This window comes from Myxine glutinosa, chromosome 1 (assembly GCF_964187855.1).
Source record: "Myxine glutinosa chromosome 1, kmMyxGlut1.1, whole genome shotgun sequence".
Classification (NCBI taxonomy): Eukaryota; Metazoa; Chordata; class Myxini; order Myxiniformes; family Myxinidae; genus Myxine; species Myxine glutinosa.
The window spans coordinates 178,618,734-178,640,386 of record NC_136261.1 but is presented as its reverse complement, the minus strand read 5'-3'; the positions used below and the strand labels follow the sequence as shown (position 1 = coordinate 178,640,386).

At 41.8% G+C, this 21,653-nt stretch overlaps 1 protein-coding gene across 1 annotated transcript in view; it reads left to right on the top strand.

The window, feature by feature from the left end:
• Positions 1-21,653, top strand: part of LOC137431436 (periplakin-like) — a 116,473-nt gene that overhangs the window by 38,446 nt on the left and 56,374 nt on the right. The window contains exons 3-9 of the mRNA XM_068122758.2: positions 1,509-1,666; positions 1,867-1,990; positions 5,295-5,414; positions 7,606-7,647; positions 11,904-12,065; positions 14,587-14,694; positions 14,846-14,941. Of these exons, the coding sequence (XP_067978859.2) occupies positions 1,509-1,666; positions 1,867-1,990; positions 5,295-5,414; positions 7,606-7,647; positions 11,904-12,065; positions 14,587-14,694; positions 14,846-14,941 (810 nt within the window). The remainder of the gene's footprint in view (positions 1-1,508; positions 1,667-1,866; positions 1,991-5,294; positions 5,415-7,605; positions 7,648-11,903; positions 12,066-14,586; positions 14,695-14,845; positions 14,942-21,653) is intronic.

Genomic DNA, 21,653 nt, shown 5'->3' with positions numbered 1-21,653 from the left:
ATTAGCCGACTTTGGGGCCCAAAAGCATCCGATTAACTGCCGATACGACGCCATCTTACGACGCCATCGTATTGGCGTCTGCTGGGCAAAGGCGAAGCAAGCCGTCCGCTGATTGGACAGGCCAAGGCGAAAGCAAGCCGTCCACAGAGTGGACAATCCAGAGCACGCATTTGTGCCGGTGTCGACGATCGTTGTTCATATACGCATTCTTCATTCTCATCTTTCTTCCTAACTCTTACTCGGACAAGCAAATCCCCTATGCCATCCATAATGGTACACTCTATTCATACACCACATCCTCCCTTCCGTGGATGTTCCACGGGTTTCAGCTAGTCTATATAATAATAGCGTAAGGACTCGACTTTGTTATCCCTTTTACGCTGCACCCGGTGACCCGATGCCCACGGCACTAATGGATTTACGATCTACAAACAGCGCTCTTGGTTTATCATGTACAGCCATACTCGAAAAATCTGAATTAGCCGACGTTGGGGCCCAAAAGCATCCGATTAACTGCCGATACGACGCCATCTTACGACGCCATCGTATTGGCGTCTGCTGGGCGAAGGCGAAGCAAGCCGTCCGCTGATTGGACAGGCGAAGGCGAAAGCAAGCCGTCCACTGAGTGGACAAACCAGAGCATGCATTTGTGCCGGTGTCGGCGATCGTTGTTCATATACGCACTCTTCATTCTCATCTTTCTTCCTAACTCTTACTCGGACAAGCAAATCCCCTATGCCATCCATAATGGTACACTCTATCCATACACCACATCCTCCCTTCCGTGGATGTTCCACGGGTTTCGGCTAGTACTTTAATATTGCTGGATATTCCTCACAATATGTGAGTATCTGTGGGATTTGTCTTGACCACAGCAATATGGACATCTGTAGGCGCAAAGGAGAAAAATGCATTTTCAAACTCGGCACAATGGTACTCAATGGGGTTAATGAACATTTACCTCATTATCTTATCTTGATATATTTACAGTTTATTTCATCCCCCATATTCTACTTCTTTTTTTTAACCTAACGGCCATTTATTTTTCTCTTTTCTTCTGTTATTTATTACAATCTGTTTGTCAATGGTGTACTTCCCTTGCATCCTTGAATTTGCATCCTCGACCCCATCCATGTGATCTTTGATGTTTTATCAACCTCTTTGATCTGTCACCCACGCCTAACACTATACATATAAACCCTCTTCAACCACATTTCCCTTTTTTGGTTCCGACAAAGGGCTAAAACTCAACATCAGCAGCACCTAATTTCCCAAGGCAGTTACTATAATCTTATCACCTCCCAGTTGATGAAACGCATTGTTTCACATGTCCTTTGATGCAGACTGGCATAAACCTTCACAACGGCCTGTATTCCATGATAAGCCTAACTCGTACAGGAAGTTTAAAATTTGGCAAAGTAAGCACGTGTGCATTGCAACAAAAAGACGAATTTACCTGTGCTAACTTGTCTGGTGAAACTCTCCCCCTTCTTCTTTGCACCTGACAGGACATCAAGAACCTTGGAAATAAGCAGGAGCTGAAGAATGCCAAGCACTCATTTGAAGAACTGAAGAAGGCTGAAGAGATTGTTGGTCCCTCCATCACTGCTGATATTGAGCAAATCAAATTAATTGGCCATGCCCAACTCAAACTTATCACCATGGAGTGAGTTTCTGCTGCTCTTTCTTTGTCTCTTTGATACAAATAGGCATGAGTAATTATGTTTTGCATCGGGCTCTGGTATAATCTCTCCCTCCTTTTCTCATCTCTTTCCTTTTTATCTGTCTTTTCCCCTCCCACCCCTCCCCCCCACCACCTCCCATCCCCCACACCACCACCCTTCTTTCCCATATCCACACCTACAGCATCGACCTCCTCCGAGCACACATTGCTGATCTACTCATAAACCACATTGAACTCTACATACAGCATAAAGTCCCTGACGTCACATGGAGACAATACCTTATAAGTCAAATCCAGCACAAACGGGTAAGTGTGCACCAAGGGTAGCTTTAGCAAGGGGTGATCATGTCAATGTGGGTGGAATTTTGTGCACTGTCTAATTGGACACTTGATGAGTAATTCCTGGGCCATCAATTGATTTCTGTAAGAAAAAAATGACGAAACGTTTAATCCGCTACTCCGCCTTCCCATATTTAAAACTCCTAACGCAAGATCAGAAGATGCCAATGCAGCATCAGAAGATCCCCCAACACTTCTTCGAGCATACATAACATGCAGACAGTCTTCATTGATACAAGAGAGTTAGACAGGGAATGATCCTTACGAGATAGATAAACACCTTCCTCTACCTATAAACAGACAATGTCATTTGAGCAGCATTCCAACATATTTGACGCACTTTATTGAAGAATATCATTGATGTGCACAATTAAGTGAAAGCAAATAAAAAATAACTGGCTTTACATTCCATTCTAAAAAGTGAGGATATTGTGGTATTTTCAGGGCAGACAAACTCGCGAGTGAACACGTTGGCGACTGGGATGTTCAAGTAGGTGCAGGTCTGGAACTGATGCTGCCTAAGTATAAAACTTGTACCTTGACACGATTTTCCCTGGCTTGGGTTGTAGTGTCTCTTCACCAACTCAACCAGTGCAGCGTATGACTTGTCGCGGGGTTTATCGGGTGACAGGAGATCCTTCATCTACCTGTATGTCTGGGATCCGCACACAGTCAGCAATATAGCACGACGTCAAGGTGCATCATCAGCGCCATCAATTCTGTTGGCAACGAAATAATCGTCCAGTCTCTCACAAAAATCAACCCAGTCATCTGAGCTCGGATTGAATTCACTCAAAATCCCGATCCCGGCGACCGCCATCGTGAAAATAAAACAACACACATGAGCTCGGACACACAGTCCAGCTCCTCATCGCTGCTGTAAAGTCCTTACAAGACTGATGGCATCGCAAATCGAGGGATTCAGAGACGCAAAGCGAGCGTCCAAACAGCGGTTTATTCCCGGAAGTCACGACACGGGCAAAAGCCCTCGGGGCGCCCAATAGGTGGCGGAGCCCGGAAAAGGATATGACAGCACAGTATGTTACACTAAGACAGCTATAGCACACTTTATTTGAGCTACTTCCACTAGTATCCTTTCTATAGTAAACGCCTGAAGCTTTTGGAGCATGCTGCTTCTGTGTGTGCAGCTTGTTCACAACTGCATGCACCATTAGCTGACCACCAGTTCCATGAGCTCAAACCTTTGACCATCGTCTGACATGCTGGTTCATATGATAACCTTTGCATGCTCAACAGCTTGCTGCGTATGCACTCATTTATCAGTTCACACACAAACCGATCTCTCAAAGCTCTGTTTGAAAAATCAATGAAATAACAATGAATTGAGGGTTTTGAGGAAGGTGTTTATCTCTCTTTTTTGCCACAATGTAATCACTGATTTCCTCTCTGGACATTTGGTTCCTGGTACCGAACCTGTAGCTTTCAGCTATCGCCAATAGTTTGGAATTATAACGCTTCTTGAGCACCATAATAATTTGTGCCAGACTCCAATACAACTCCAATCTCTAATCGTAAGAATCGGTGTATCTCGTGGTTTGGCTGGGACCCGTGAGTTTGTCAAAGTCACATAAACGTCAACCCAACATCAGTCAAAAATATTGCACGTTTCTTTTCCAAAACAGGCCAGTTATGGCTCTCGTAATTATTAGGGACATCGACGATGTTGTTTGCAGAGAATAATATGTTGTTGGCAGGTGCTCTACATAATACCGAAAGTGTCTCGGAAATGGTCGAATTCGCAAAGTCACCTGACAAATTCCACAAGTATTGCCATATTGTGTACAACTCAACAAATAAAACTCTGGAATTTTAACTCAAACGCAAAATGAAGGAACACCTCTGTTGGTTGGCGAGAATATTTAACCTATCATCCGACAAAGCAATCTCGTTAGGAAATCCCGCATCGATGGGCGGACCGAGCAGCTGGGAATTTTGGCATCCACTGAGGGCCCAGGCCATCAAGAGGCCCATGCTCAAAATATATATTTTAAAGGTTTACATTTTCAGAAATGGGAGAGGGTGGGTATTTTAGAACATAAACATATATTAGGTATTAATGATTGAAAGTCGATTTTGATCGATTCCCCCAAAAAATGAAGCAAAGTCATTTATTGCTGTTAAGCATTTTACCTGCTTTAAACAAACAATATTTACCATTGTTAAACTTTTCAGAAAATGGTTATTAATCATAAATGTGCGTTACAAAAAATTGGATTTGTATCGTTTGTCCAAAAAATATGTTAACCATCTTAAAAGGAACTTTTTTCTAATCTTGTAGAGAAATAGTGTTCAATAGACAAGTGTACAAATTGACTTTGGTCTGTCTGAACGCCCCGCTATCTCCTCTATTTTAGATCATACGGCCAAAGTACCAAGGACTTTCGGAATGAAATTTTGCATCAATAATGGGAATACAAAGTACCAATGTGGGCTTGATAATTTTTTTACTTTGACCTAATTTTAAGCTCATGACCAAATTATTGGCATTTTAACTTTTTTTTTTTTTTACCAAAATTTGACGAACGTATGTATGCCCAATCAGAATGAAATTTCCCTCTAGATAGCCTAGAGCAAGTTACATTTATGCTTGGTTTACATCGTAACTTTCTGAGTTAAATAAAGGTCAGGGTCAAATCGCAGTCTGAAAAAAAGAAACTTTTTTTGTCATCGCTCAACTTTTCTAATGTAGAATTTCAAAGACCGCTTGGCCTTCCACTATGTTTTACATCATGATAATGTCCAATCATAATAGTACCCCTCCACCAAGTTGTGCACCTGATATTTAATTTGTGTCCTTGACCTACTTTTTTAGGAATGTGACCTCATTAACAAAAAACACATTTTTGATCATAACTTAAATAATTTTCCACCGATTTTCATGATGTTCAGTTTTGTGGATGGATTGAAGATGGGGACACATTTTCTTAATCTACAGTCTATCCCTAGATGTTGAAAGTCAAGGTCATATGGTGGTCCAAATAAAATATAGCCATCATTAGATTGCGGGCCAAGGGTATGTCATGGGCAATCGCTAAGGGTAAGCCTCCACAGGTCGGGAGAAGCTTTGAGCTTACCCTTGGTGATCACTTTGTGATCACAGATATATTGTTAAAACTGTTGCTGTTGACATCAGTGACATAGTTGTTTGATTAAACAAAGGAAAGTTTGTGTATAGTTGTAACTATGATACTGTATGTACTTGCGCAAGTGTTTATATTAAAATTACATTGAGACTCTTTCTGTGGATAAGGTGTGCATGTTCCGGCAACCATTTGCTGTGGATCTTGTGGGATTGGAGAAGCAACTCAACGCCAACATAATGTTCCAGCACGACGTGCAAGCATTGGCTGATGAAGTTGAAAAAGAAAAGGTAACCATGACCTGTGAACATGAAGCTGTGTTATTTTAAGGGATATTAGTCATTTCACTTTTTGAATAGGTGACTGTACCTTTGAAGTTTTAAGTAAAAAAAACAAAAAACATTTAAATGACACCACACATGTTGTCCTAGTTGCTTTCCATGAAAAGACTGGAAACCTATTCAGCAGTACTTTACAATATCGAAAAATCACTGCTTTCATGACAATATCCTGTCTTTTTAGCTCCCTACTCCTTCCTTTGCGTAAACATTTTGCTCTTCCATTCTTGAATGAGATCCATTAATTATGATGAAATATGAAATGATTAAATTAGATTCCACACACTTTTTTATTTTCAATCATCCCATTTTTTGGCAAACCTTTATGTTTTACTTTAATTCTTCATGCTTCCTTTAAAATTCCAAATTAAGCCAGTAATAGGCATCCACAACCATCCTTGACCATATTGTGGAATGTCACCCGAGGCCTTCACTGTTTTTTTCTTCTGGCCTCATTTTTTCACCTTTGTTCGGTTTTGTACACCACTCCTTTGATATTCAATCTCCAGGCACTGCATGGCGTCATTGCCGGGCACTGAAGGTGCACCCGGCGATGACATGCGCTGAAAGGGAGTACTCAGTTTTCACTCAGGTTTCTTTCTTTCTTGTTTGTTACTTACGAAAATCGAAGATTTTTCAAGTATAATGGTTGGTCATGTGCGTTATTCTGTCTGTTCTGTCTGTCTGTATGTCAGTCGCCTACAGGTCACAACTTTCAACCGAGCATCATGAAACTTCACCAAGTGTTAGACTTGGTCAAAAGCAAGAAGCCTATTGTATTTGGGGTCAAAAGGCAATAGGTCAACATAGCCCAAAGGTCACCAACATTGTCAAATTTCTAAAATCCTCAATTTTGGTCCGATTGACTTGAAATTTGAAGAGCATTTGCATATCTGGACACTGAATTCAACCACCAAGTATTTTTGAGGTCAACATAGACCAACAACTTATTTTAGGGAATTCGCAAGTATCGAGCTATGCACGACATATTTCTTATTTGTTTTATTACTTGTTTGTCCGGTGATATCTCGGCCATCCTTTGAGCTCGGAAGCTGAAATTTTGGCACAATAGTGAGCAAGTACTCTGGAAAAACGGTATTTTTTGATTAATCAATTAATTGATTAGTTACTTAATTATTATCGATTAATTAAGTACGTATTTATTTCCTTTCTCATCTGGGCAATAAATATCACAGGCACCTTTTGAGCTAGGAAGCTGATATTTGGACATGACAATGACCAAGTGATGTGGCTATAAAGGATATTTTTAATTTTTTGATTAATCAATTAATCTATCAATTATTTATTGATTCGTCAACTAATCAATTAATTATTTTATTTTTTCGATTAATGACGAATTTAATTCATTTTCAAAAAGTTACATCTTCAGATGAAACACTGGTGGTGGGTGAGGTATGCTATTCGCCAATTGGTTAATAAATTATTTTACGATTACTATTTATTGATTTTAATTATGCAATTAATCAATCAATTATTTCACACCTCTCGCTCCCAATACCGTCTCTATGACCTGCATGGCGGTATCGCCGGGTGCCGAAGGTGCCCCGGCAATGCCTCGCTGGATGATGTTGTTTATTTATTTGACATGGGGGCGGTGTACTTTGAAAGTATCTGTACTTGCTTAATTTGTTTTCTCCACAACCGCTTGAGCGATTGACATGAGGCTTTCAACATAGAATGTCTATTCATGGAGAGTTGTTTCACAAAGTCTTATGATGATTAGATGGAAAATGTGGCTGACATTCCAAAAATTCTATTTTCTGTAGGCATGTTGCGGGGTGTTTCACGTATCAGGAATAAATGGCATTGACATTGTTTCGCTCGGCCTCGACCAATTTAAAATGAAACAATTGCATTAAAATTAAGAAATCCTTTTAACCGATTTTTCTAAAGTTTGATTTTAAATAATTTAACGGCTGGTGCTGATTAAGGTCTGTTTCAGTTATGTAACGATTTACAACGAGCCTATTGATTGCTGTTGTAATCATTGAATGGTTCTTAATTCAAAATTTGCATCATATTTTTGCATGTAATAAATGAATGGCAACTAAAAACAACAAGTGAGCACGAGATAACAAATGGCATGAAAAATTATGTGTGTCTGCCCTTTGCCTTGGTACAGGATACAAATGACGAGGTGGAGAGCGAATATGCTGCACTTGTGGTAAGAGCTGGAGAGGATTACTGCCCTATGATCTTTAGGGCATGTCTTTTTTTTCTTCTATTCTCTAACGTTGGTTGACACACATTGGTGTAATGATTTTATATTGCCCTTTTCAGTGATGATGTGTAGTCCTGCTCTGTCGTGCTATCTTCTCTATCTCTTCTCTGTTTTTTTTTTTTCGATATTTTTTAACATCAGCCATTTCTGGTATCAAAATAATGAAGGCCTTTCTGATTTTTGTTTATGGAACACCTCTGTTCCCATGACATGTTACATATCATGGTGAAAATAAAATTAATATATGCAGAAATAAATAACCAAACAAACAAATAATTCAATGCTCTTTTTAAAATCTGTCCACCCTTGTTTTGGTCTTCTGTTCTGCCGAACTTTGAGGTACCTGAGTTTCAGGTTGAGAATATTTGATTCATTAGAAACCCATCACTTTCTGCAAGATGATTTGGTATATGTCTATGCAATTACCTTTTATGCAGAAAGAAGGGCAGTATTGCAGTATTGGATTGCATCATCTTCTAACACACGATTTGATGCATTTGAAATGATGCCTTCACGCACAAAACCAAAGAATTAAGGATATTTCGAAGCCAACATTTCAGAGCATTTCTTACCCAATAGCAGTCGCAGAGATCGGAGTTAATAACCAAAAGGAAGAATAATACAGATTATTGTTATGCAACAAGGTAATGAAGCTGGCTGCCTTCTCATCATGGCCTCACTGTGCAGTAAATATCAAATGGTAAAAAAATCGCACCCGTGTTTGAAGAAAGCGTTTCAGTTTGGCATTTTTAATGGAAAAGCCTAGAAATGAACGAAACCCATCATAATTATCCTTTGGAACCCCTTAGAATCACCTTTTAGAATTACCCTTCAGAATTACCCTGTAGAATTACCTTTATTACCCTTTAGAATCACCATTTGTAACCCTTTAGAATGACCTTTTCGGACCTAATAGGGGCCCATAATTATTGCTTCAATTATTATTTTCTTCATGTAATGATTGATTGTGATGAAAAAACACCGACAGCAGCTTTATTTTGTGTCTCCCTTGTTCGGGAATATTATATGACTCAGGAGGCTCAGATATGACCAAACAGCTTTTACGAAAGCAAAGCTTTATTAGCTAATAATTCACTTGTTTCCAATAATAACAATGACTACAATAACTCAACGAATTTGGCTACTTCAAGTCGTTGGTTCTTCTTCTTGGTCGGTCTTCTGCGCTGTCCTCGTTCCGTACTCGTTCCGTTCGTCAGAGCTTCTGATGACAAGACTCCTGACTCAAAGTATGTTTCTGTCTTTATGGGCATCGTCGCGCTAATCCCTTCTCCGCAAATGCCCCGAGGTCATCCACGCTCGCCTCATCGGAGCCGGTTCGCTCGCCCCCTGCTGGGAGTTCCATTTGCCTCACAATAGGAGGGTGCTCTAGCCCGGGGCTGTGACCAGGTGAACAAGAGATTACCACGTTCGTGCAAATTCCTGACATTCATTTACGAAATCGTCTATCTGCTTCGTTTTCCAATTCCAACGATCAATATGATGTCAAGATCTCTACTTCCATATTGGTTTTGATTAATGCCATACAGTACATTTAATACCATGCAGTACAGTACATTAATGCAGTACAGTACTTCCACACCCTCCAAGTCACTCACGGTTGGTGATTCCCCGGCATGCCATTGCCATGGGCAGTAACGCCATCCTCCGTAAATAAACTACTGTGAGAACAATTTACATTGAATAATGATAAACGTGGTGATGATGTAATGATTTAAATGAATGTAGGAGTGTTGTCCAAACCCCAACCAGATGATACGATTCAAGAAACAAATCCACATGTAGGAATAAGTGAATAGCATCCCAATTTCCCACATGGTATGTGTGTTCTGACGAAAATACGGAAACCTCTATATTGGTTATTCCCCAAAGTTTTTGAAGAGGACCTGACACTTGACATTGCCCCAGGTCCATTATGGCTCTTGATGGCCTTGTTGTCATGTATTATATTAGCCAGCCCAGGATTTTTTTCCTAAGTCATGCAATGCCATCAATGGGTCTCTTCATTGACTATTTTGAGCATCTATATTCATCAATGCTGTTTTATTTATCCTTAGTGACAGTTTTATATGTATGTGTGTGTGTATATATACACAAAGAATTAAGTTAAGCACCCCCCCCCGTTTTTTTACAACCTCGCACATTACAAGTTTGTTGTCGTCAAAACAGTGTAATATACCCATGATATTGCTATATTTTCTGGAGAAGTGATATTATGGTCACATAAAAACATAACAATCATGCCGTTTTCAATATTTTATTCTGAATAATTTAAGGTGAAAATTTTTGGAATTTTAGGCATATTTTCACCTCAATTTAAGTATGGAGCTATAGGTCCATCACGGACAGTGTGGATGACGTTTATGTTTTCTAACGTACAGTCATTGTTCTGAGAAGACCTCTAGCGATCTTTGCGTCAATAACGTGTGTAGGACCCACGTGATCGGATCACTGACTCAACCCTACGTCTCATAGACCCTGTAAGCCGTCGTATGCGTTGCTGTGGCAGGTTGAACCCCCTCGAGCACGTTTGGGACATGTTGGGACGACAAATTGCGAAGATGGTCCCTCCAATAGCCAATCTGGATGAATTGGAACGTGCATTACATCGGGAATGGAACAACCTGCCACAGCAACGCATACGACGGCTTACAGGGTCTATGAGACGTAGGGTTGAGTCAGTGATCCGATCACGTGGGTCCTACACACGTTATTGACGCAAAGATCGCTAGAGGTCTTCTCAGAACAATGACTGTACGTTAGAAAACATAAACGTCATCCACACTGTCCGTGATGGACCTATAGCTCCATACTTAAATTGAGGTGAAAATATGCCTAAAATTCCCAAAAATTTTCACCTTAAATTATTCAGAATAAAATATTGAAAACGGCATGATTGTTATGTTTTTATGTGACCATAATATCACTTCTCCAGAAAATATAGCAATATCATGGGTATATTACACTGTTTTGACGACAACAAACTTGTAATGTGCGAGGTTGTAAAATAACGGGGGGGGTGCTTAACTTAATTCTTTGTGTATATATACAGTGTGTATATATATATATATATATATATATATATATATATATACATACATACATACATACATATACACACACACACACACACACACACACACACACACACACAAACACACACACACACGGTTATAATGGAAGTAGTTTTAAATTGTGACATTTTAAAATGTGTGCTCGTGTCTCTTTAATTCAATGATAATGGATGGACTGACTTGTTTTCGGCTCTTTTTCATGTCGTTGCCCCTTTCAATCCCACTTATACCATCTTTTTGCATCTAATTGCTTCCTCTAACATTTATGTACAGGCCTCATATGCATTTTTACATTTTGTTGGCCCACCTCAAAGGCAATACAGAGTGAAATAATGTTGTTTTATTTGTATGGCTTATTCCAAAAATATCACAGTGCTGTTATTATGTATAATAGTGATTCAGTGTTTCTATCCGAAATATTTATCATTGATTGATTAGACAGCAGCCTCATGGAATATTTTCTTGGAGACCTACAGGAGTGCACATGGATGCCTGATCTTCTGATCATTTCCTGTAGGGATATTTGAAAGACAGAGTGTACAGGAACAGGCCACACACACTGAAACTGAAAACTGAAACTGAATGAAAACATTACAAGTGAAATTTAGGCCATTTCTTTGTTGTGAAGGATGAGGGTTATGGGTACCAGAACAGGGGAATGTGTTAACCGCCCAAAGGGGCATTTAACTAACATCATTTTCAAAACCTAGTGTATCCTGAAGAAATTACAATGTCTGTGCATTATAAACGTTATTACAGTTGAATAAATAACTTCTATAATTAAAAGAGGTTTCTATTTCAAACATGTCCCATCTTTTTTACACACCCTGTAGATATGATGTAATGTTGGAGTCGAGAAGTGGTCAGATTATTACATTGGTAGAATTTGCTTTTGTTTTGCATCTGATTTACCTTCTATCTCTATTGTAATTTCCTTTGTCCTGAATGTTCACACAAACTGAAATGTGACCCATCCACCCAGTCCTGTGTAGTGGTACAGGTCCAGTGACCTATAATAGGCAGTTATAGTGAGAATGATGATGTCTATATTGATAACCAGGCCAAAATTATAAGTAGATGGTTCTGTCACCATTTTGTTTGATGCAGGATGATGCAAAAAGGTATGACAAACAGCTAACTGACCTGCACAGCTTCATGGAGAAATGCACGCGTGAGCTCATCTGGTTGGACACGCAGCAATCTGAGCGGCTGCACATTGATTGGAGCGATCGCAACACCGAGTATGACACCCGAGCTCTTCTGCACCAGGTGCAGCTTTTTATTTTGCATATATGAGATATATTGCCCAAACCAGGTGCCAGAGTGTGAACTATATACTCAACTATTCACTTCCTTGAATCCTAGACCATGGAATTTTGTGTAATACCTCTTGGAGAGAGTCTGTCGTGTCACAAATCTAGAATAGTGAAGTTTTTGTTTAAATATTTGAGCACCCTTACATTCATAGTGTCTGTGCATGTAAAGACTTTGCATAAAGTTTCAGATAAACCATTTTATGTGTTGTTGATGAAGCATTAAGGCATAGGTGGTTATATAAACCAAATCATAGGTGGTCTAAAAACCCTGGGACCTAGGTGGTTATATAAACCTGTGAATATCCATGTAGCGGCCATTGCATACTGCCCTTTTTGGGAAGTCATCGCAGGTCTCTTTGTTGTTATCAAATAAGATTTTATTTGACTTTAGCATACGCTAAGTTGAAATACGCAGCTAATAAGCAGTGGATGAAGGCCTTTTAGGTGGATAAGATAAGATGTCGTTTGATAAGATAAGCCAAGGAATGACTCTGTATGATCAAGGATGCCCAGAAAAATAAGAAAAATAAAAAACTGCAAGTGAAAAGGTTTGGCACAGAAAATGCCAGATCAAGACTGAGCAGATGATATTTAACAGATGAAGTTCAAATACTGGAACATTCAATGATTGCTGGTACAAGGTTAAACTGTGGGACTGGGTTGGTGCTTAAAAATGTTTTAATATTTGCAAAACAATAGATAAAGGGTATTACTTAGGCATCCTGTTTGTGAAATAACCCTTAAAATGCAGGAAAGGCGATGGTAGTTCAATTTTTTCGTGATGGAAAGGGAAAGTTCACCCACACCAGCGAACTTGCTATTGGCAGCCATTATGGTGAGTATGTTTGCATTGATTATTGTGTAGAGCTGAGGGACATCCAAGTGGTGCAAATTGAATCTGCACTTTTTACCCCTGATATTCTTAAAATGACAGATCGCCAAAGATTTGGGAAGTGATTTTTCAAACATCTGGAAAATTCCGTTTGAAAGTGGTACATCCAGAGAATTACAGAAGAATTATGAACCATTATCGATGTAACTCTCCAAGCACATATCAGAAAACAAAATTTCCACCTCATCCTTACATTACCACCCAACTTTGCACTTTGCAGAGGGCCACCGTATTACTCCAATTTGTAATCCTCCAAAAGCACTCCTGCTTTTGCCTTTTAATATCCCTAATTTTTTTTTCTCATTCCCTATTGGCCCATTTACATTCGGACCCGCTATTCGCAGTTCCGCGTATTCGTGAGTGATAAAATGCGACCTGTTTCTCTATCCACGGAAAAGTGTCCCGCGATTTCGTGGGTTTTTTTTCTCTCTGTGCGGCCGTGTTCCGTGAAATAGTGGAGGGGCGGGGAGTGGAGGGGGTTTTCCTATTTGCGGCCGTGTTCCTCGAATTCGCGTTTTTCAGGGGCACAAAAAAAATTCACAAACCGTTAGCTTGACATACGGTATTTATAAAACCCATCTTTCACCAGCCCTGCCTAAAGCAGCTGGATATACGCAAAAAAAACATCTTCTAGGAGCCGCGAGCATGACCTGCTCCTGCGTTTGCTGCCATGTGTTTCACGTTTTCACGGCTTTCGCGAGATATCCCGCCGTTCACACTGTGAATAGCTTCACGTGATATTCCACCATTCACAGGTAAACAATGTTTCACGGGATATCCCGCTGTTCAAACTGTCACTTCATGTGTCCACCGTTCACAGGTAAACATTGCTTCGTGTGATATCCCACCAGCTGCACAACACGTCATCCCTGCAAGTTACTTTACAGAATGAAAACACTCCACAGTATCTATTGGTGCAATTAGCTTTCTCCCTTTTCCCCATTGAAACAATGGCACGGCATTCATTCGTGGATTTTCATCGACATTCGTGGATTATTGCCAACATTCGCAGGTTTTATCTCACCATTTCTGGGACGTTCATCAACCTTCGCGGATTATCTTCGACATTTTTGGGATTTGCGTCACCATTCGTGGATTTTGCCTCTCTGTTCACGGTTTGGTCCTCTCTATTTGCGGATTTTCGCGACTCAGGAACCTATCTCCCCTTTTTCCATTGAAACAATGCCGCGCTATTCGCGAGTTTCACTATTCGCAGATTTTCCAGGAATGTATCCCCTGTGAATAGTGGGGTCCGACTGTATATATAGCTGTATTGGCAGGAATGATGTCAAATCAACAGCCAGCTCTGCCCACCCCCTAAAACCCACCCCCCCCTCCCAACCCCTGCCCTTTCTCTCCAGCACCAGCAATCAAGCATGGTCAAGGTGTTTGTGAAATTTGCACAAGCTTAAGGAATGCTTGGGAATGAAATAATTAATGATTGAATTATGATTTCATCCTCGTACTTTGAGACAAATATGTTGCTTATCTGGGTTTGCATGGAAACTTTGGCCATTGATATTCAAATTCTCCAAAATGGTTATCAATCTGCTTGGTCACATCATGTTGTCTCTATTTGCAGCGAACACTAGTCGACGATGTTGTGAATGAAGAGAAAAACATCAGCGTCCTGCAGGTGGAAGGCAAGAAATTAATAGCGGAGCACCATCCAGCCAAAGAAACATGTCAGGTACACTTTGAAGTTTCATTTTGCTGTGTTGTTGTATATTTCATAAATATTTGTTTTCTTCTTCTACACAAAATCCTCTGCTTATCCAAGGCAATACATTTTGTGGCCTTTGTGACCATTAAACTTCCTCTCACTCCCATGATATCTGCAGGTCTACCTGGATGCAATTGATAGTGACTGGAAACATTTCCTCAATTTTCTTGTCGCGGAAGAAGTGCATTTGCAGGCCTTGAAGGACTATCAGGCCGTGAGTGTCAACACTTGTATTACCCTTCCTTGTCCGTTTCATCAAGACAACTCAATTATGTTGTTTAAGGTTAATTATTATAACTTGATTCAAAATATTTTGCAGGAGAATTGATCATGCATAAATGGACAATTACTGAGTCATAACTCATGAAGTACTTGAGGCCATTGCTATTCCTATTGATATAAATGATTTAATTTAGAGGTAGGATGAATGTATCCAAATTTTCATAGGACACTACGTTAGAGGGTAAGCTAAAATCGTAGGAACCACCTTTAGAGGCCATTTTTCCCCACAGAGCAGTGGGTTTGCATTTTTCGGGCACCGTGGACCCCTTTTTGAAGCAATGTTTTATGGTCGGATGCCCTTCCTGCCGCCAACCCAGTTGGTCGCCTCTTGCAACACACAGGGAATTACCAGTGAACTGGTACTCAATTTGCCGAACTCGGAAGGATGAAAGCTGAGTAAACCCCCCTGGTGTTAATTCAGCGATCGACCAGTATTCAAACCCAGGATCCTAGGATCCCAAGCCACACCCGAACCGCTAAGCCAACACCAGGCTTAAGCTAAAATCGTAGGAAGAAGAGAAAATGTTGCAGAATATGTGGTAATTTACAAGAAACTTACAAGAGTTTCCTTACAAGCAACTTCTATGCGCTATCATTACCGACTTATGCTTGTTTGTGCGTGCCCTATCCTTTTTAAATGCTGAATGTCACGCAACCATTTTTTTTTTTAAGCAGCATGTACCATTTTAAAAATCTTTGGTATAACTCAGCCAGGGTTCAAATTACCGACCGCCCAGACTCAGAGCAGACACTCTAACCATTATGGCACCGTGTAATTAATATGATTTTAAAGTCAAATTGGCCAGTTAGTTAGGGCATTTTATAATTGTTTTGAAAAATCTGTGAAAAAATTGCTTACCAATAGCTTTCTTCACCAATGTGTTCATGTAGGTGTCTACAAACACCTTTCAATTTATTCCTTCCCAAATCCTTGGGGAAAAGTCAAAATTCAAAATGGCGTCCAAAATGGAAAAATTGTGGATAAAGTCATAGTTTGGCCAGAAATTCAATACTTAATATGTGGAAGAAACCACAAAAATATTGTTCTAGGACAATTGTGAACTCTTGCAAAGCATATTTTTTATTATTATCTTGCTTTATATCCAAGATGGTGGCCAAAATGATGTCCAAAATGGCCGCTAAAATGTGAAAATTGTGGATAAAGTCATAGCTTTATATAGAAATAGAAATGTATCTCAATTGAAACCTCGGTTAGTCAGTTCTCTAGTTCACCCTACTCATCCTAATCCCCAGCATATCCCACACTCCTCTCGTCATCTGGCTGGTTGATGTTCTGGTAAGAGTTACCATGACAGTTGCCGCAAGCAGAAATACACTTGACTCCTTGCTTTTTAGAGCAGCACCTGAGTGTGCTACATTCCCCCTCACAGTTGCAGCAGACAAACTTCAGAAGATAGTCCGGTGCGATAGGGTCTGTTGTAGGGACCGGCGCATAACCTTGGTCACCGAGTTTCCATCCGTAGTCCAGGACATCCAATGATGGAGTTTGCAGCTGCAGCCAATCTCTAGTCTGGAGATGAGCCCGGAGAGAGTGCTGTGCTGCAGCTTCTGTTGTCGGGGGCAGTTTCTCAGGTTTGATGCTCCCAGCAGCGGCCCGCTTGCTGAAGATGTCAAATCTCAAGTCCCCCAGGTCTTTGGATGGGTTCCCGCGGAACATGAGCTTGAATAGTTCACAGCCGGCTTTGATGATGTCATCTTTCTTGGCTCGGATGTCCAGAAACACGTCCATGGCCCTCTCTGCTTTGTCAGTCTTGCAGAGCTTGGTTAGCAAAGTTGATTTGCTAAACCCAGAAATCGCAGACACTGTATCGCAGCCAGAGAAGCTGTGCAAGAAGACCAGATACTTCCGGTATCTCTCTGGGAGGGCCTCCCGGATCTTTCCGACATCGTAAGATGTGTCTTTGGCTGTTGTGAGGAAGATCGGGTGGTCTGCAGCATGATGAATCAGCAAAACCATGATGTCGGTGTCCTCAGCCCTCACCTCAACAGGGGACTCTCTTGCCTCATCTAGAGCTGCCTGGACGATAGAGGTGTCTGCATCATCGGGGCATTCCTGTACACTGATCCCATTTCTACCGAATGTCTCAGCAAGTAGCTGAATGAGCTGGGCCTTGTTGCTCTTGTTGTCGAGGAACTTTTCTCTTGGAACGAGGCTTTTGATGTCTGGGCGAATCAGAATGTCGCAGCATGCGTTCTTTGTTCATCTCAGGTGATCATGGTCCTTGGTGGAGCTGCCGTATCCGTCAAAGACCACAGTGATCCTGAGGCAATGGCTCCCCATGGACTTCACAAACTGGAGGTAGCTCTCAGCGATGTCCTTCCAGGTGAGCTTAGCCTCCCATCTGACGTTGTGCAGGAGCCACCCACCATCAATCACCAGGCTCGTGCAGGGGTGTTGTTCAACGGGTTCCACAAATGCTTTCAGGACCCTTGCTAGGGCAGCCTTGTCTGGCTTTCGCAACTCCAACGCTCTGGCCAATGCTCCAACGTTGATGCCTTCGTTACAGAGTATACAAACATCACGGCAGACAAGGTGTACTGATGGGGTTTTGGACTTGGAGCTGCCGGCACTTGAAGTACTTGACCCAGAGAATACCCGTCGTCTTTTCATCCTGCCTGACCTTCGGTCCTCCTCGTCTTGTCCTAGGGAATGGATTGTGTAGAAAGGTAGTTTTGGTTAGTTTTTCTTCATTTGCAACATCACAACTTATAACAGATTGGGATCGAAATCTATGCAAGTGGCTACTTCTTCTGAATGATAATCTAAAAACTTACGATTAGCAGTTGCAGTTGCAATGGATATACTTTTCACACGATTGTATAACTCGGTTCTGCAATCCAAATGATATCTCAACTTGGGGTCATCTCCGTTTTTCCAGTCCTCATTTAGTCTCCTGATCAGCGCCGCATCGTCCACGCACTCAGAATATGATAACATCTGTGAGTGGCCTTTTTGGGTGACTTTTGACAGCTTCTGCATCTCAGTCCCAGGATCATCACAGATGAAACACCTCAAGCCATGGCCAGGTGCAGCTATTACATCCCCTTCCATACTGAATCAATTGAGAGGTCTCAGTAGACACCTATTATTGAAGCAAGATAATAATTATTACATTTCTGGCCAAGCTATGACTTTATCCACAATTTTCACATTTTAGCGGCCATTTTGGACATCATTTTGGCCACCATCTTGGATATAAAGCAAGATAATAATACAAATATGCTTAGCAAGAGTTCACAATTGTCCTAGAACTATTTTTGTGGTTTCTTCCCCATATTAAGTATTAAATTTCTGGCCAAACTATGACTTTATCCACAATTTTTCCATTTTGGACGCCATTTTGAATTTTGACTTTTCCCCAAGGATTTGGGAAGGAATAAATTGAGAGGTGTTTGTAGACACCTACATGAACACATTGGTGAAGAAAGCTATTGGTAAGCAATTTTTTCACAGATTTTCAAAAAAATTATAAAATGCCCTAACTGAGTGAATGGCAAATTACATTTAATCGAGAGAAATGTAAAGCAATGGGTGTAGGTAGAAATATTACCATTAAAGATATGTTTCTTTTGGAAGATTCTGCAGCAAGCGCCTCGGGAAAAAGATTTAGGATTAATAGGCGAAGGTGATTCTGTCCGTCTGTCCGGGGGTGTGGCTTAGTCCGTTTGCAGAGTAGCTCCACCCATAGCTCCACCCATTCTTGGAGAGGCTTCATGTAATAATAATAATAATAATAATGCATTTATTTTATATAGCGCTTTTCAGGAAGCCCAAAGACGCTTTGACAGAGTGCAAAACATAATGCATAGCAAAACATAAAGACAATTGCAAAAAAGAAGAATCAATAGGGAAATATTCAAAGCACAAAGGAGGGAGAAGGAGAGGAGATAGTCAGGGGTTAGATGCTGTGGGTTAAATGTTGAATGCAGTGTTGAACAGGTGGGTCTTGAGTGATGTTTTGAATGTGGTGAGTGAGGAGGAGTCTCTGATGGTGTGAGGTAGCAAGTTCCAGAGGGTGGGAGCAGCGATGGAGAAGGCCCTGTCCCCCCAGGATCTAAATTTGGTCCGGATGGGGGGGGATGGGGGGGGGGGGGTCAGGAGGTTGGTACCAGCAGAGCGGAGGTTGCGGGTGGGAGTGTGTCTGGAGAGGAGGTCAGCCAGGTAGGATGGGGCCAGGTTATGGAGGGCTTTGTAGGTCAAGAGGAGGATTTTGTACTGGATTCTCTGGGAGATGGGGAGCCACTGAAGCTTGTAAAGGACGGGGGTGATGTGGTCACGGGTCCGGGAATGGGTGAGTAGACGGGCAGCGGAGTTCTGAATGTATTGGAGTTTATTGGTGATTGTTGAGGGTGAACCATAAAGGAGGCTATTGCAGTAGTCCAGACGGGAAGTGATGAAGGCGTGGATGAGGGTTTCTGCAGCCACGGAGGAGAGGGATGGACGGAGACGGGCGATGTTTTTCAGGTGAAAGAAGGCTGTCTTTGTGATCTGTTTAGTGTATTTGTCGAAGGAGAGGGTTTGGTCAAAGATGATGCCAAGATTCCGGATGTGAGGGGAGGTGGATACTGGGAAACCGTCGATGTTGAGGGCAAAGTTATGGGTGGACTTGGTGAGCGTTTTTGGGCCAATGATGATTATTTCAGATTTATCACAGTTAAGTTTGAGGAAGTTGATTTGAAGCCAGGATTTTATTTCAGTGATGCAGTTTGTCAGGATAGAGTGGGTGGCGGTGGAGATGGACTTGGTGGAGATGAAAAGCTGGATGTCATCGGCGAAGCAGTGGAATTGGAGACCATGACGGCGGATTAAGTGACCGAGGGGGGACAGGTAAAGGATGAAGAGGAGGGGGCCAAGAACTGAACCTTGGGGGACACCTTGGGGGAGGGGAGCAGTGGGGGATTTGCAGTTATTGATGGAGATGAACTGACGTCTGTCAGAGAGGTATGATTTAATCCAAGAGAGGGCAGTGCCGGTAATGTTAAAGGTGGTTTCAAGTCGGGTGAGGAGGATGGTGTGATCGATGGTGTCAAAGGCGGCGCTGAGGTCGAGGAGGATGAGAATGTTGAGGTTGCCAGCGTCAGAGGAGAGGAGAAGGTCGTTGGTGATTTTGAGGAGAGCAGTTTCAGTACTGTGGTTGGAGCGGAATCCGGATTGGAATGTTTCATACAGGTTATTGGCAGAGAGGTGATGTTTGAGTTGAGTGGCTACAGCGCGTTCCAAAACCTTTGACAGAAAGGGTAGGTTGGAGATGGGTCTGAAGTTATTTAGGGTGTCAGGGTTTAGTCCAAGTTTTTTCAGAATGGGGGTAACAGCAGCAATTTTGAGGGATGGTGGGACGATGCCTGTAGACAGGGAGGAGTTTATTGTTGCAATGATAAGTGGAGAGAGAGCAGGAAGGGAGGCCTTGACAAAGCTGGAGGGGATGGGGTCAAGAGTGCAGGTGGCAGTTTTCATTCCGATGAGGAGTTCAGAGAGGTCAGTAGGGGAGACTGGGGAGAATTGAGACAGGGGATGGCAGGATAAGGGGGGGCAGGTGGTTTGAGGGGGAGCGGGTGCGGCGGTGGTCAAGCTGTTGTAGATGTTTTCAATTTTGCGTTGGAAGAATGAAAGGAAGGAGATGCAGTTGTCTATTGTGAATGACTGGGTGGTGGTGTTCAGGGGGCTGAGGAGTTTGTTTATTGTAGAGAAGAGTGCTTTTGGGTTTCCGGAGCCAGAGTGGATAATTTGAGAGTAGTAGGCGGAGCGGGCGCGGGAGAGGGCATCTTTATAGTGTTGTATGTGGTCCTTGTAGGCCTGGGAGTGAACTGTGAGACCTGTTTTATTGCGGAGTCTTTCAAGTTGGCGAGCACGAGTTTTCATCAGGCGGAGTTCAGGTGTAAACCAGGGAGCAGAATGGGTGAAAGAAACTGTTTTGGTTTTTATAGGCGCAAGTTGGTCAAGGCAGGAGGAGAGAGTGTGGTTGTAGTAGTCAGTGAGGTCAGAAGGGGTGTGGAGGTCAACGAAGGGAGAAGTGGACATTTTTTCAGAGAGGGTCGATGAGAATGAGGCAGGTGAAAGAGCGTTTAGCTTACGGAAGTTGATAGTGCGATAATGCCTTGGTGCTGGGGTGGGGATGTTGATGGTCAGAGTGATGGCTAGGTGGTCAGAGAGAGTGAGGTCGGAGCCAGAGAGATGGTGCAAAATTAGTCCAGTAGAGCAGACAAGGTCCAAAATGTGACCACGGTTATGGGTAGGAAAGTTGACATGTTGAGTGAGGTTAAAGCAGGTGAGTAAATCAGTGAAGTCAGTGGTTAGCGTGGAGTCAGTGGAGTCCATGTGGATATTGAAATCACCAAGGAAAACAAATATCATGTAAACAAATATCAACCATTTTATTACCTCGAATGGCTTTGAGGCCTGTTTAGTTAGGCCCATGCTGTCTTTCTCTCTCACACAGGTTTATTTCAATTCTAATTCGATATATCATTTCATATACAGTCATATACAGTCGATATTATAACAGTCGCTAACATAGTGTTAGACTCAGTTGAAAAAAAACGGGAAGAGAATCCCAAGAAAGTTTCCGTTTATAGAACGAAATGATTTCTCAAAGGCCTGTAAACTAAAGCCCATTCATTGAGAG